The following is a 17,541-nucleotide window of genomic DNA, read 5'->3' as shown; positions in this document are numbered from 1 at the left end:
TGTAGGATAGGATTTTATGCACCAAATTCAGGAATGCACCAAAACATACCTTCCCCCAATTCCAATTATACCAGAGGCACCGATGACATCCCCCAATTCCAATTATACCAGAGGCACCGATGACATATTTTAACGTCCTTTTCTCGGATATTAGACCTGTTGGGGTACTTTGGCAGGAACTAGTTAATGATTCTTTAACGCCAAAATAAAAAAGTACAAAAGATTTGCGAGGTCGGTAGTATTCACCGCATGCGAGATCTGTAGGGCTGTCCCTACAAGCTTTCCATCATTATACCCAGGAGTCATTCCTCCCAAAAGGAGGAGACAAGATATGCCACAATAAGGAAGAGTACCGAATGTCCTTCCCGCATTCTAACCTCACCCATTAGGATTTAAACCACTTACCCCCTTCACGGCAGTGGCTACTCATTTTTGTCATGGTTAAGGCAAGGAGACCATAAAATATAGACTACCATCATAACTGTACGGCTAAGAAGAAAAGATGGTTATCTATCACAGCCCTGATACCATACCACCTACACAGCACACCCCTTAAACAGAAGGAGCACGCGGAGGATTTTCCATTCAAAACAAATGGAAGGCGCTGATATTCTCAAGTATAAAGCATTAAATTGTTGTGATCATCGGGCAGGAAGTATAGACAAAGGATAGAGTCCAAAGTTTACAGTGAACTGCAGACTTACTCCAGATTATTGCCTTCCATGGAGTTCACAAAAATCAAAGCATTCGCCGGATTGTCGAATGATTTGACAGAATTGTCGGATACTACCCTCAACGTAGCAGGGTAAAGCAGGTCATAATTAATTCCAACAGCCTTGTGTCATTTTCTAACTTCATCAAAGCCTCTGAGCATCTGTTGCATCGCCGCTGAAAAATCTTGGAAGAAAGAGACTTTTGGTCCCTCATAGAGCAAGACCCCATTATGTCTTGCCTCTTCCAATACTCTGGTGATCTCTGAAGTTATGAAAAAGAATAATCCAAGGCCGAGGTATTGACTGCCTCTAGCCTCAAAGACAGGATATGATGTTCCCTTTCTAACTTAATATGTCCAGTTTAAAAGAATGTGGTAGCCAGTTCTCAAAGAATTAAATAAGGAACTTACCACACCTCTGGCAAACCAACAGCCTGAACATTTTTCTTCCGGCCTCAGTTCTCCAGATTATCCAGGATTTCTGACATACCATGTCTCTGATTTTTCCAAGGATTGCACGCGGGCCTCAACTGAGGAAGTTATATTTTCGAAAGTGAGGAATCTCTCCTCCATTTCATTGAGCCTCTTACTAGTATTCTGCAGATCAACTCAGGAGCACTGATATTCTGTGCCAATAAGCCGAGTTTGTTGTCAACAACTTTAATAATATTAGCAGTCATCAGCTGAAATGCCTTCGAGAGTGCCGGATCAAGAGCTTATTCGAGAATCAAGTCACCATGCTGAGGAGTCGGCTCTACCCCAGTTGCTTCTAACTGCTCTCTTTTGTCAATGATTTTCTTAGGATTTCTCAGCATTTTCACACCAACGCTTAGCTATAAATCTTCCAGGGACATAATATGTAGTATTCACTCCCGGATTAGCTATGTGTGGGCCATGTAAATGCGATAAATGAGAGGATTAAAGGATGAGTAGCAGCAGAGCCCATGGAAACACTTATATTTCCATGCTTGCATCACGTGATCCCCAAACTGAATGTTTTAACATCCATCCTTACCGGGCCTTAAACCTTTCACCAGGAAACCTGATATCTTGGCTTGAACGAACTGCAATTCATTTGACTTTTGTTTGCACTTCAGAGTTCAATATTTGTGAGTAAATAATGTCCTATTTCATCAGATATCGTTATTCAACAGTTGAGTATTTGACACATTTCCTCATAAAAGATTATTTCTTCCTATACACTCTGTATTTCTTGCTGATTTTTATCTTCTCCTACCCCACCCTGCCCACCCCCGTCATCTACTGTTTTATGGGCACCTGTGTTTTTAAAAATTCTTTTTTTTATAAATTTAGAGTACCCAATTATTTTTTTTCCACTTAAGGGGCAATTTAGTATGACCAATCCACCTAACCTGCACATCTTTTGGGTCATGGGGATGAGACCCGCAGACACGGGAGAATGTGCAAACTCCACATGGACAGTGACCTAGGGCCGGGATTCGAACCCAGGTCCTCATCGCCGTAGGCAGCAATGCTAACCATTGTGCCATGTGCCGCCCCTTTGCACCTGTGTTTTTAGTTAATGCCACTATCTTTTCCTTCTCAGTAGGGCAAATTTAGTTGAATGCCCAGTCACAGCTATTTTATCCTTTGGCAGAAATATCCTGAAGTGGTTTCTCTGATGTTTTAAGAAAATTGCATTGCATGCCTTAATAATATTAATCTAATCAGTGACAGTTCTAATCAGAAGCACAGAACAAGTCCAGTGACAACATGTTACAAAATACTACCAAGCTCAAAGTCAACCTTTGCTTTAAATGGTGTTGTTTCTTGCATTGGTTGAGTTGATGACATATTCTGGGTACAACTGTTTTTCAAATGGATAAATCCCAGGGCACATGTGGCCTCAAGGATGGGACTTTGGATATTGTCTTCATTTTGTTTACAGTTGTGCCAAGACACTAAATACACACTAAAACAGACAACGGTACAAATTTATTGCTGAAGGCATATACATTAAGTCCTCTTTTTTCAATAATAAAACACTTACAGCATTTGGAGAAAGTGGATACAAGTCAGTGAGACAATTTAGGCAAAAGCAATGCTCAGAAAGACTCATGACTGCTGTAACTTGGTACTATTCTGAAAGAACCATAGAATTCCGACAAAGAACAATACAGCACAGGAACAGGCCCTTCGGCCCTCCACGCCTGTACCGGTCATGATACCAACCTTTACTGGGAGTGCGAGGACATTGAACTTTGGAGGGGAGTTTTGTGTAAATTGTGGGGCACATAGGGTAGGTAAATTGGGGTAGATTTAGAAGGGATGCAGAGATGTTGAATGTGCCTTTTGTTTCTCTTTGTTTGTTGGTGGTTGGGAGGATTGGGTGGGAGATGGACTGGACATGTGAGGGGAAGTCAGAGGTCTTGAGCGGAGCCACCATGCTAGCTGGGCAGGCTAGTCAATGGGAGTGAAGTGGGGGGTTGCCAGGTGGAAGGCATTGGAGGGGGGGGGGGGGGGGAAGAGATGGCTGGTTTTCTGCTTGGTTGTTGGGGGGGGGGGGGAAAGAGGGGAGAGTTGCTGACATGTGGTTGATATGGCGCAGTTGGGAAGAAAGAGATGACGGCAGAAATCGAAGAGCGGGCCTGCAGGGGTGCGGCGCAGGCCGGGGGCTGGCTTAAATAGAGATATAGCTGATCGGCAGGGGAGGGGGACGGGGAGTCCCCCAACCAGATTGGTCACGTGGACATGCGATGGTTGTATGGGCCCATTAAACGGTTGAGTGTTTTTGCGCATCCGAGAAGCCTGAAGGGGGACGTAGTGTTCTTACAGGAGAAGCACCTGAAGTTGGGGGAACAGACGAGGCTGAGGAAGAGATGGATGGGGCATCATTCGGGGTTAAACATGAAGATGAGGGGTGGTGGCGGTGTTTGTTAATAAGAGAGTGACTTTTGTGGTGTGGTGCATTGTGGCTGATCGGGATGTAGATATGCGATGGCCAGTGGGAAGTTGGAGGGGATGCTGGTAGTCCTGGTGAATGATTATGTAACAAAATGGGGCAACATGGACTTTGAGGCAGGTGTTAGGGAGAATCCTGGGTCTAGAAATGCATTATGGGGGGCTATTTCAATACGGTCCTAGATCCAAGTTTGGCTGGTTGAGTCCTAAGCTGTCGAAGGTGTCAGAGGTAGCGAGAGAGTTGAGGGGCTTCATGGGGCACATGGGGGGGGGGGGGGGGGGGGGGGGGGGGTGGCTGACCCATGGAGGTTTGGGAGGCCAAGGGCAAACGAGTTTTCATACTTCTCCCATGTACACCAGGTATATTCCCAGATCAACTTTTTTGTTATGGACAAGACGTTGCTGGCGAGGATGGCCGACTCAGAGTACTCGGCGAATGTGGTTTCCGACCTCGAGCCGGACTGGTTGGATTTGCTGGTGGTACAGTGGGAGGCCCAATGGTCACAGTGGAGGTTGGATGTTGGGCTGCTGGCGGGTGAGGGGGTATGTGGAGTGAGGGCTGCGATTCGGGGGGGCGTGGAGTTGAACGATACGGGGGAGGTCACAGCCGCCACGCTGTGGAAGGCACTTAAGATGGTAGTTAGGGGGGAAATGTATTTTGATTCATACCCCCGCAAAGGGAGAGGATGGAGCATGAGGAGAGGATGAGGCTGGTAGAGGAGATTCTGAGGGTAGATCGGAGGTACTTGGTGGCGCCGGAGAGGAGTTGTTAAAAGTGAAGAGGAGGCTCATGGAAGGTGGTGGGGCAGTTGCAGAGGGGCAGTATGTGAGTACGTGGAAAAGGTGAGCAGAATACTGAACCATCTGTTGAGGAAGCAGACACCAGAGAGGGAGATTGGTAGGGTGAGGGACGAGAGGGGCAAGGTGGTGACGGATCCAGAAGGTGTGAATGGGGCATTTGAGGCCTTCTACAGGAGGCTGTATGAGTCGGGGATCCTGACCAGGGAGTAGAGGATGCAACTGATTTGGGGTTTGTGGGGGGGCACGCGAGGCAGGTGCGCCTGGAGAGGAGGGCGAGTGGGGGGCTGGTGTTGCTGAATCTGATCAATTATTATTGGGTGGCGAACATTGCGATGGTGAGGTAATGGACTATGGAGGAGAGATTGGTTTTGGGGAGGATGGAGGCAACGCGGTATAGGGGGACGAGTTTGAGGACACTGTTGTTGGAATACTTCAGTTCTCACGGGTGAGGTACACTCTGAGCCCAGTAGTGGTTTCGGCGTTATAGGTGTGGAGCCAGTGCAGGCAACATTTTGGGCTGGAGGACATGTCGTTGTGGGCGCCAATATGCGACAACCATAGGTTTTGCTGGCGGGGATGGATGCAAAGTTCCGGGGGTGGAGGCAAATGGGGACAGAGTACTTTAAGGACTTGTTTATCGGGGGCAAGTTAGCGGGGCTGGTGGAGTTGGAGGAATTGTATGAGTTGCCCAAGGGGAATGGCTTTATTTAACGTCCTACCCGGGGACGCCGCCTCCGGTGTTGCAGGACAAGTGTTGCCAGAGGACAATATAGGGAGGGAAAGGTGTTGGATATTTACAAGGAATTAATGGACAAGGAGGGGTGCTCTGGTGGAGGAGATTAAGCGCAGGTGGGAGGAGGAACTTGGAGGGGAGGTGCGGGCTAGGACGTGGGTAGAGGCCTTGCGAGAGTAACGTGTCCTCATTGTGTGTGAGGTTAAGCCTCATTCAGTTTAAGGTGGTGCACAGGGCACACATGACGGTTGCGAGGATGAGCAGGTTCTTTGAGGGGGTGGAAGACAGGTGTGGGCGCTGTGCGAGGGGGCGTCCCCATGTTTTGGTCGTGTCCAAGACTGAGTGGGTTCTAGCAGGGGTTCTCGGATGTTATGTCCGAGGTTCTGGATGTGGGGATGGCCCTGAATCCGGAGGTGCCGAAATTTGGTGTGTTAGAAGGTCTGGAAGTCCAGGTGGGGAGAAAAGTTGATTGGCCTTTGCCTCCCTGATAGCCCGGAGAGGGGTTTTGTTGTGTTGGTGAGACTCGCAGTCGTCGAAGGCAGGTGTATGGGCGAGTGACCTGGCAGAATTCCTGTAGTTGGAGAAGGTCAGGTTCGCTTTGCAGGGGTCGGTAGAGTGTTTCACCTGGAGGTGGATACGGTCCACTGATTTCTTCAGCGGGGTGGGGGGGGATGTTGGTATTGGGGATTTGTGGTTGTCGGTTCGGGTTGATGTTTTGGTCTTCTAATATATTGTGTATATTCGTAAAAAGCCTTGAATAAAAATATTTTTTAAAAAGAGGATGAATCAGTGTTTTAAAAAGGTTCTTCAAATCTTCCTTGTTCTTGGACTATATGCCTCTATTTATGAAGCCAAGGATCTTGTAGACCTTTTTAAACCACTTCTCAGACTGCCCTGTCACTATCAACAATTTATGTACATATATGCCCAGGTATTTCTATTTCCTACACAGTTTACAGTTGTACACTTTAGTTTGTATTGATTCTCCTTGTTCTTCCTACCAAAATGTATCACTTCACACATCTCTATCTTAAATTTAATCTGTCGCATGTGCACCCACTTCACCAGCTTGTCTATACTCTTGAAGTCCATCACCATCCTCATAATACTATCCAAGTTTTGTGTCATCTGCAAACTTTGAAATTGTGCCCTATACACCCAAGTGTAGGTCATTAATTATAGATCAGGGAAAGTAGCGGTCCTAGTACCAATCCCTGGGGAATTCCACTGAATATCTACCCATAGTTCAAAGACCAACTGTTCACCATTACTTTAGAACATAGAACATTACAGCGCAGTACAGGCCCTTTGGCCCTCGATGTTGCGCCGACCTGTGAAACCACTCTAAAGCCCATCTACACTATTCCCTTATCGTCCATATGTCTAGCCAATGACCATTTGAATGCCCTTAGTGTTGGCGAGTCCACTACTGTTGCAGGCAGGGCATTCCACGCCCTTACTACTCTGAGTAAAGAACCTCTGACATCTGTCTTATATCTATCTCCCCTCAATTTAAAGCTATGTCCCCTCGTGCTAGACATCACCATCCGAGGAAAAAGGCTCTCACTGTCCACCCTATCCAATCCTCTGATCATCTTGTATGCCTCAATTAAGTCACCTCTTAACCTTCTTCTCTCTAACGAAAACAGCCTCAAGTCCCTCAGCCTTTCTTCATACGATCTTCCCTCCATACCAGGCAACATTCTGTTAAATCTCCTCTGCACCCTTTCCAATGCTCTCACATCCTTCCTATAATGCGGCGACCAGAATGCAGCCGCACCAGAGTTTTGTACAGCTGCAACATGACCTCATGGCTCCGAAACTCAATCCCTCTACCAATAAAAGCTAACACACCGTACACCTTCTTAATAACCCTCTCAACCTGAATGGCAACTTTCAGGGATCCATGTACATGGGCACCGAGATCTCTCTGCTCATCCACACTGCCAAGAATCTTATCATTAGCCCAGTACCCTGTCGTCCTGTTATTCCTTCCAAAATGAATCACCTCACACTTTTCTGCATCAAACTCCATTTGCCACCTCTCAGCCCAACGCTGCAGCTTATCTATGTCCCTCTGTAACTTGTAACATCCTTCCGCACTGTCCACAACCCCACCGACTCTAGTGTCATCTGCAAATTTACTCACCCATCCGTCTACTCCCTCCTCCAGGTCATTTATAAAAATGACAAACAGCAGTGGCCCCAAAACAGATCCTTGTGGACACCACTAGTAACTGGACTCCAGTCTGAACACTTCCCATCAACCACCACCCTTTGTCTTCTTCTAGCTAGCCAATTTCTGATCCAAACTGCTAAATCTCCCTGAATCCCATGCTTCCGTATTTTCTGCAGTAGCCTACCGTGGGGAACCTTATCAAACGCTTTACTGAAATCCATATACACCACATCAACTGCTTTACCCTCATCCACCTGTTTGGTCACCTTCTCAAAGAACTCAATCAGGTTTGTGAGGCACGACGTACCCTTCACAAAACCGTGTCGACTATGTCTAATCAAATTATTCCTTTCCAGATGATTATACACCCTATCTCTGATAAACCTTTCCAAGATTTTGCCCACAACAGAAGTAAGGCTCGCTGGTCTATAGCTACCGGGGTTGTCTCTACTCCCCTTCTTGAACAAGGGGACAACATTTGCTATCCTCCAGTTTTCTGGCACTATTCCTGTAGACAAAGATAACTTAAAGATCAAAGCCAAAGGCTCAGCAATCTCCTCCCTAGCTTCCCAGAGAATCCTAGGATAAATCCCATCCGGCCCAGGGGACTTAACTATTTTCACACTTTACAGAATTGTTAACACCTCCTCCTTATGAACCTCAAGCCCTTCTAGTCTAGTAGTCTGAATCTCAGTATTCTCCTCGACAACATTGTCTTTTTCCTGTGTGAATACTGATGAAAAATATTCATTTAGCACCTCTCCTATCTCCTCGGACTCCAAGCACAACTTCTCACTACTGTCCTTGACTGGCCTTACTCTTACCCTAGTCATTTTTTTATTCCTGACATATTTATAGAAAGCTTTAGGTTATCCTTGATCCTACCTGCCAAAGACTTCTCATGTCCCCTCCTGGCTCTTCTTAGCTCTCTCTTTAGGTCCTTCCTAGCTAACTTATAACTCTTGAGCGCCCTAACTGAACTTTTATGTCTCATCTTTACATAAGCCTCCTTCTTCCTCTTGACAAGTGTTTCGACTGACTTTGTTTCCCATCACTTAGCCAACTTCATATCGATGCTGCCATTGACCTTTCTATTACATGGGCTTAAACTTTGTTGACTAGCCCTATTGTGCGACACTTTAATAACACTTTCGCTAAGTCCATTTGGACCATAGAAACCACATTACCATCATTTACCCTCTCAGTTACATCATCAAAAAACTTAATCAAGTTACTGAACATGATTTGCCCATAACAAATTTGTGCTGGCTTTCCTCATTTCATCCACATTTGTCCATGTGACTGTTAATTTTGTCCCAAACTATAGTTTCTAAAAGCTTTCCCAGTTGAACTGACTGGCCTGAACGTGCTTGATTTATCCGTAAACCATTTCTGAACAAGGGAGGCACATTCGCAAATTCCTTGTCCCCTGGCACCACCCTGTATCGGATGAGGACTGGGAAGTTTTGGCTAGTGTTGTTAACTGTATGTTAACTAGATTGTCAAAATATACAGGTGAAAGGCATCATCTATCTTGAGCATTTCTCAAGAGGTACAGCTGGGACCAACGTTGTAGATAGAAGGCAGACACATATATAGTGCTGCATTCTGTAAATAAACCGATTATCAAGAAATGGATTGTCTCATTACATACTTCACGATTTGGCTTGAGGTCCAATTAACAAATATCTCCACCTTATTTCTCTCCTTATCCATGGATGAATCCCTTCCGGTACCATTGATAAGGAACGCATCAATGTTGGTGCTTCAATCTGCATATAGGCCTAATCTAACCTCTTTAGGTTCTGCCTCGTTCTGTCCTCATGCTTTGGTCAAACTCACCTCAACACTAAAATCTAGTTCTGCCATCCTCAAACCAATTCTACCAGCTGATATTGTAAATGGTTCACTCTACTTGGGTGGTGCTCCCGACCTTTCAAATCCATCACCTTCTTCAAGAAACCCATCCTCCACCCCGTCTACCCAGTTAACAACCATCCCATCTCTCTTTCTGGTGCCAAGTCTGTCAATCCATTCTGTTGTTGCGTTACAGATCCATGCCTATTTCTTCCAGCATTGCCATCTTACCTATCCAATTAGAACCAAAGCACCTTTAGTAATGGCTTCTCCTCCCAACTCCTGCATCATCACCTTCAGTTTTCTCAAGGATCTTTGCCTTAGCCCCTCCCAACTTCCTCATCCAGATGTTTCCTCTTTTAAGCCAAAGGCTCACCTTCAAAATGTAGTCAGATAACCTCGACTTCAGCTTTAAAGTCACCACCAAATCAATACCCTTTCCCTATCCACCATCTCATGAGAAAACAAAGTTTACAATCCTGTCCTACCCTGAGCAGAGCTGCAAACCTTGTACCCTTTGCCATCACAAAGCCTACCCTAGTCCGCCTTTAACATCAACTATCTCAACTTGTACCTCAACCCATCTACTGCTGAAACTCTCATTCATACTTTTGTCACCTCCACACTCAATTACTGTAGGTCGGAATTCTTACAATACTGGTTAATTCCCACCTACAATGTTCAGCCATGTTATGCCAGTTGAGCAAAACAGGAGGTAGCAACTGTTGTAGGGGTTGGAGTGCCATGCTGAAAGCATGAATACTACTTTGAAACTCATGGGGTGGGGAATCAATAGTAGCAGCATGGCTGGAACAAAAAAGAATGATGATATTGCAAAGAAAAGTGTGAGCTTAAAGTGGAGGGTGGAAGGAAAAGGAAGAAAAGGGGAGGAGTACCAGCTTGAAACATGGGCAAGTGAAGTCCCAAAGTATTAAAAAGAATTGTGTGAAAGAGGAATCCAAACAATTTCATCACTGCAGAATGAATGAGGTCCATGATGAGCAATTAAATACCTTACCAAGAGAAAGGTTTGGATCTCCAGTGCATTACACGGTATACATACTTGTGTTAGGAATTGTGACAAAATGAGAAATCAGCAATCCAATAATCCGGTCGCAGTAGGTTTAAAGGGAAAATAAGCGATTTTTTTTAAGATGGAAAAGAGACAAGGGTCTTGATATGCTGATTAGCACAGTAGCACTGGAAATAATTGTTTACCGAAGGCAAATTTGGTAACAATCGAGATGAGAGTGTATTTCGTATTTACATTTTAAAAGGGGAGTTCATGTGATAAAACCTAGCTCTGAGGTGAGGTTTCGGAATGTGGCAAATTTAATGGTATTGTGGCTAGCCGTTAATGTAGTTAACAAGAAAGTCAATTAAATTAAGTGTGTGTTTTACTTATTAATATACCTTTATTTTGTTTAAAATCATCACAAGAGAGTCTGGGACATCCTTCACTGGTCTTCACATCTTTCCTCACACTACACCAAATTGCAAAAATACAGTGAAAAAATAAAGTATTCTAATGTTCCTTTCTGGGTTTTGCAATACCCTAGCATTTAACATCAGTTGTGCTCTTAACACTTGTAACTTAAATTCATCTCACCTCCACATCTTGAACACTGCGTGGCTGGGCTAAACAGAGCATGCTCAGCAATTGTAGGATTAGCTCTTCAATGTATTGCAAGGCATCCTCAGTAGATGCAAGTTTGGGATGTACCTGTTGCTGAACCTGTCAACAGCAAATTTAAAAAACCAATTAAAGATTAAAACGCAAACATAAAACTGTCAATTGACACAAATTTAGCAATCTTTTAAAACTTAAGTCACACTTCAAACAGCAAAAGAAAAAGTAACAATCCCCAATTTCAGGGTGTAATGCTTTAGATTTGCACCATACAAAATTGCAACAATCAGTCCTTCAGAGGATCATTACATATGTAGAAGGCTATTTAGCTCATCTAAATTCATTCATGCAGAAAGATCAAGTTGTTATATGCTTGTCACATGCTTTTCCATACACGGGCATCAATCATGGTTATGTGCTGTCCGAGTATCTTACTTCTTACTGCATTTGAGAAGGTTCCCCATGGTAGGCTGATGGAGAAAGTGAAGTCTCATCGGGTCCAGGGTGTACTAGCTAGATGGATAAAGAACTGGCTGGGCAACAGGAGACAGAGAGCAGTAGTGGAAGGGAGTTGCTCAAAATGGAGAACTGTGACCAGTGGTGTTCCACAGGGATCCGTGCTGGGCCCACTGTTGTTTGTGATATACATAAATGATCTGGAGGAAGGTATAGGTGGTCTGATTAGCAAGTTTGCAGATGACACAAAGATTGGTGGAGTAGCAGATAGTGAAGGGGACTGTCAGAGAATACAGCAGAATATAGATAGATTGGAGAGTTGGGCAGAGAAATGGCAGATTGAGTTCAATCCGGGTAAATGCGAGGTGATGCATTTTGGAAGATCCAATTCAAGAGCGAACTATACGGTAAATGAAAAAGCCCAAGGGAAAATTGATGTACAGAGAGATCTGGGTGTTCAGGATCATTGTACCCTGAAGGTGGCTGCGCAGGTCGATAGAGTGGTCAAGAAGGCATACGGCATGTTTTCCTTCATCGGAAGGGGTACTGAGTACAAGAGTTGGCAGGTCATGTTACAGTTGTATAAGACTTTGGTTCGGCCACATTTGGAATACTGCGTACAGTTCTGGGCGCCACATTACCAAAAGGATGTGAATGCTTTGGAGAAGGTGCAGAGGAGGTTCACCAGGATATTGCCTGGTATGGAGGGCGCTAGCTATGAAGAAAGGTTGAGTAGGTTAGGATTATTTTCATTAGAAAGACGGAGGTTGAGGGGGGACCTCATTGAGGTCTACAAAATCATGAGAGGTATAGACAGGGTGGATAGCAAGAAGCTTTTTCCCCCCAGAGTGGGGGACTCAATTACTAGGGGTCACGAGTTCAAGGTGAGAGGGGAAAAGTTTAAGGGAGATATGCGTGGAAAGTTCTTTACGCAGAGGGTGGTGGGTGCCTGGAACGCATTGCCGGTAGAGGTGGTAGAGACGGGAATGATAGCGTCATTTAAGATGTATCTCAGCAGATATATGAATGGGCAGGGTGCACAGGGATACAGATCCTTAGAAAATAGGCAACAGTTTTAGTTAGAGGATCTGGATCGGCGCAGGTTTGGAGGGCTGAAGGGCCTGTTCCTGTGCTGTAATTTTTCTTTGTTCTTTGTTCTCTGGGAGTTGACTTAACTGCACGATATCTACCTGCACAATAATGGAACTTGGAGCACAACACTGCTCCCCTCTAGTGTCTTGAACTGGATATTCTTATATGGCACAAATACTTATTAATTCTCTCAAAAGGCAGATTAAGTGAACACTTGATGAGACATGGTTTGATATAAATAATGAAGCTGTTTTAATTCATAGCATGTGAACATAAAGAGTAACAGTTCTGATCTGGTTCACTTTTTTCAATCAGATGGCATACATCACCAATATCTTCATGTAATAATATAAAATAATTAATATATTTGCTGTGTCAGAAGGTCATCATACCTGACTTAAACAGGATTTTCCCATCCTTTAGCCCTGGGCAGAATCTTCCCTGACTGTAGTCTACCTTCTCTACCCTATGTCTAATTTCAGTGCAGGCTTTGTGTCAAATGCACTTCATCCAAGATTAGAGTCCACCAGCCGAACTTGACATGTTGATTGAAAATGAAGTGTTGTTCCAAGCACAAGGTCAATAAACAGTCACTATTAAACTATCTTGACCTCCATCCTGCGAATTTAACCTAAGCTTAACTCTTGTTGATTTAAAATATATTATAGCAAAGATATATCATAAATCTCAAATGTGACAACCTCCCCCCGCAATGTAACATCTGATCATTTGCTTCCCAAGTTTTTACATCCACTACTTATCTCAAAGTGTATTCCATGTAATGATCAATTTGAATATGTGAATTTGAAATAATATTCCAGATGTATTTGCTCCATTCTGTTAACAAATTTAAATATCTCTAAAATCATCCCTCAAGACATCTCACTTCCAGACTGAAAAACCCAATTTTTCTGGTATTCCTTCAGAATTCAGACACGAACACTGGGAATCAACTTCATGGCTCTTTGCACTGCCTCCAGCCTTTGACAATCTTCTTTTTGTCTCAGTGACTAGAACTGAACAAGATTATTCAAAATAAAGCTGGACAAGATCCATGTAGTTTTATCACTATTTCTCCTAATTTACATTCTACTTTGACAAAGACTCGTCTAGACTATAAACGTGACCTCCCTTCTCTCTCCACAGATGCTGTCAGACTGGCTGAGATTGTCCAGTATTTTTTGTTTTTGTTTCAGATTCCAGCATCCACAGTTATTTTCTTTTATCTTACATTCTAACGTTTTGGTTGTGCAGTTCATTATTTTACTGGCATTACTGTTAGCTGCTCTGCACTGGTTAGACTTGTTAAGCACCCAGTCTAAGACTACCAGGCTTCTTTCAGTTTAATTCTCATCTATCTGAAAACCATCATGGTGTATATGTTGTTTATTTGTCCCACCTATGTACATACAGTACAACACTTTAAAAAACTGCTTAAGCAAGGTTATATCAAACATATGGTGCAGTGAGATCACAAGAAGCATCAGAAATTACATTTCAGGGTGGATGGCTATACAGACAATGACTTGAAATTCATTTTGATATTTATTGTGGTTTTAGCACGGCTCAAACAAAACAGTGGATTGACAGTTGCTGGAATACAACAAATTTGTTGAAGCAATGCGTGATATAACGGACAGGAAATAAAACCCATTTTTATTTTACAGGGCCTCCCAGATATAATCCTGGAAATGTTAAGCACAACAGAATTTTTTTTTGTACCCTAAGAGACAAAAACCTTAAGGAATGCTAATGAAAATAAAATAAACGAAAAACTGAGATTAACCGATATACTGGATGCATGTTTTAAGTATTCACTCGTGAAAACCAAGGTGCTTTTCTGAGATTAAACAATAATCCATGCAAGTTTAAGGAGTCTTGACATCAACAAGAGGGAAATTTAAGTCAGATTTCAAGGGTACAAAAGTAACAGGTCCTGAATGGATCTTGTCCAGTTTATTTTGAATACTCTTGCTCAGTTCTGGAGATGGTATCTACTTCAGCATATGAGAGACGAGCAATGAAGTTTGAAATTAATTCAGAAAGGAAAAAATATGCATTTATATAGCATATTTCATTTCTTCCAGCCACTGTGGAGCATGTCAAATCTCATGAAGTGCCAACTCATAGCTGTTACGCTGGTAAATGTAGACGCCAGCTTTCAAACAGTAAGAGTCTAAAACAGCTGACGGGGAATAACTGCTGGCCAGGACAGCTCCCCATCTCTTCTTAGAGAGCTTAAGGTCTTCTTATTCAGATATAATGAATGCTGTTATAATTGATGAGTCAGTGTTGGGCAAGTACCAATAAATTGTAAACAAAATAACAAAATCCCCACCACCCCCTTGACCCAAGATCAAAGTTTCATTCTCTAAATAGCTCCAACACATGGCATTCCCAGCGCTCAGGAGTTATAGAGTTATCAAATCTATGGAACGGAGACAGACCCTTCGGCCCAAACTGGTCCATGACAACCAAAGCCCATCTAAGCTAACCGCATTTGCCTGCATTTGGCCCATATCCCTCTGAACCTTTCTTATCCATGTGTGTTCATGGTGTGTCGGTGGCTGCTGGGAGTTCAGGGAGTGTGTCGGTGTATGCTGGTAGGGTTTGCAGTTGCCAGTGGGCCGATTGGCCAGGCGACCTTTGTGTTTTGGCTTCAATCTCGAACCAGACTGGGATAAACTGTCAGGGCTGAATGGGGTCAAAGGATTGCATACATGGTAGCACAGCGGTTAGCACTATTGCTTCACAGCGCCAGGGACCCGGTTCGATTCCCAGCTTGGATCACTGTGTGGAGTCTGCACGTTCTCCCCATGTCTGCATGGGTTTTCCCCGGGCGCTCTGGATTCCTCCCCAAAGTCCCGAAAGATGTGCTTGTTATGTGAATTGGACATTCTGAATTCTCCTTCACTGTACCTGAACAGGTACCGGAGTGTGGCGACAAGGGGATTCTCACAGTAACTTCATTGCAGTGTTAATGCAAGCCTACTTGTCATTAATAAAGATTATTATTATCTGTCCCAATGCCTTTTAAATGTTGTCAATGTCCCCGCCTCAACCATTTCCTCCAGCAGCTCATTCCACATACGTACCACCTTCTGTGTAAAAAAAGTTGTTACTCAGGTTCCCATCAATTCTTTCCCCTCTTATCTTAAAACTATGCCCTCTAATACTCGATTCCCCAATCCTGGGAAAAAGACTGCATTCACCCTATCATGATCTTATACACCTCTATAAGATCACCCCTCAGTCTCCTACGCTCCAAAGAAAAAGGTCCTAGTCTGTTCAAACTCTACCTGTAACTCAGTCCCTCGAGTCCTGGCAACATTCTTGTAAATCTCTTCTGCACTCTCTCCAGTTTAATAACATCTTTCCTAAAGCATGGTGACCAAAACTGAACACAATACTCGAGGTGCAGCCTCACCAACGTCCTGTACAATTGCAACATAACGGGTGACATGGTGGTGCAGTGGTTAGCACTGCTGCCTACGGCGCCAAGGACCCGGGTTCAATTTTGGTTCTGGGTCACTGTCCATGCCTGTGTGGGTGTCACCCCACAATCCAAAGATGTTAGGTGAGGTGGATTGGCCACGCTAAATTGCCCCTTAATTGGAAAAAAATTATTGGGTACTCAAAATAAAACAAAAACTTAAAACAAACAATTGCAACATAACTTCACACTTTCTATATTCAATGCCCTGACTGATGAAGGCCAGCATGCCAAAAGCCTTCTGCATTGCCCTATCTACCTGTAACTCCATCTTTAGAGAACCGTGCACCTGAACTCTGTCCCACGATACTACCTAAGGTCCTACCATTCACCTTGAAAGTCCTATCTTGATTTGACTTTCCAAAATGCAACACTTCACACTTATCTGTATTGAACTCCATTTCCCATTTCTTGGCCCACTTCCCCAGCTGATCAAGATCCTGCTGCAATTTTTGGTAACCTTCTTCACTATCTACAATACCACCTATTTTAGGGTCATCTGCAAACTTACTGATCATGACTTGTACATTCTCATCCAAATCGTTGATATAGACAACAGACATCAATGGGTCCAGCACTGACCCCTGAGGCACACCACATGGGCAGCACGGTAGCAGTGGTTAGCACTGTTACTTCACAGCACCAGGGTCAAGGTTCAATTCCCGGCTTGGGTCACTGTCTCCACGTGTCTGCGTGGGTTTCCTCCGGGTGCGCAGGTTTCCTCCCACAAATCCTGAAAGACGCTTGTTAGGTGAATTGACATTCTGAATTCTCCCTCAGTGTATCCGAACAGGCACTTGACTGTGGGATCTCGGGGCTTTTCACAGTAACTTCATTGCAGTGTTGAAGTAGGCCTACTTGTGACAATAATAAAGATTATTACTTGTGACAATAATAAAGATCATTATTATTATTAGCCACAAGCCTCCAATCAACCACCATTACACTCTGATTCCGACCATCAAGGCAATTGTATATCTAATTTGCCAGCTCTCCCTCTATTCCGTGTGATGAGAACATAAGAACTAGGAGCAGGAGTAGGCCATCTGGCCCTTCGAGCCTGCTCTGCCATTCAATGAGATCATGGCTGATCTTTTGTGGACTCAGCTCCACTTTCCCGCCCGAACATCATAACCCTTTATTCCTTTATTCTTGAAAAAATTATCTATCTTTATCTTGAAAACATTTAATGAAGGAACCTCAACTGCTGCACTGGGCAGGGAATTCCATAGATTCGCAAATCTTTGGGTGAAGAAGTTCCTCCTAAACTCAGTCCTAAATCTACTTCCCCTTATTTTGAGGCTCTGCCTCCTGGTTCTGCTTTCACCCACCAGTGAAAACAACCTCCCCGCATCTATTCTATCTATTCCCTTCATAATTTTATATGTTTCTAGAAGATCCCCCCTGACTGGAGTACAGTCCCAGTCTACTCAACCTCTCCTCGTAATCCAACCCCTCAACTCTGGGATTAACCAAGTGAATCTCCTCTGCACACCCTCCAGTGCTCTTTCTCAGGTAAGGAGACCAAAACTGAACACAATACTCCAGGTGTGCCTCACTAACACTAAACTCCAGCCCTCTAACAATGAAGGGCAAAACCCCAATTGCCTTCTTAATCACCTGTTGCACCTGTAAACCAACTTTTTGCGACTCATGCACAATAGCA

The 17,541-nt window shown here is 44.0% G+C and overlaps 1 protein-coding gene across 3 annotated transcripts in view; it reads right to left on the bottom strand.

Annotated features, from left to right (window-relative positions):
- LOC140420246 (son of sevenless homolog 1-like) overlaps window positions 1-17,541 on the bottom strand; it is a 450,340-nt gene that overhangs the window by 235,174 nt on the left and 197,625 nt on the right. For all 3 annotated transcript variants that reach the window (XM_072504285.1, XM_072504288.1, XM_072504295.1), the window contains exon 2: window positions 10,814-10,939. In XM_072504285.1, coding sequence (XP_072360386.1) covers window positions 10,814-10,939 — 126 coding nt within the window. The remainder of the gene's footprint in view (window positions 1-10,813; window positions 10,940-17,541) is intronic.

This window comes from Scyliorhinus torazame, chromosome 1 (assembly GCF_047496885.1).
Source record: "Scyliorhinus torazame isolate Kashiwa2021f chromosome 1, sScyTor2.1, whole genome shotgun sequence".
NCBI lineage: Eukaryota > Metazoa > Chordata > Chondrichthyes > Carcharhiniformes > Scyliorhinidae > Scyliorhinus > Scyliorhinus torazame.
The sequence above is the reverse complement of the archived record's forward strand: the minus strand, read 5'-3'. Positions and strand labels throughout refer to the sequence as shown.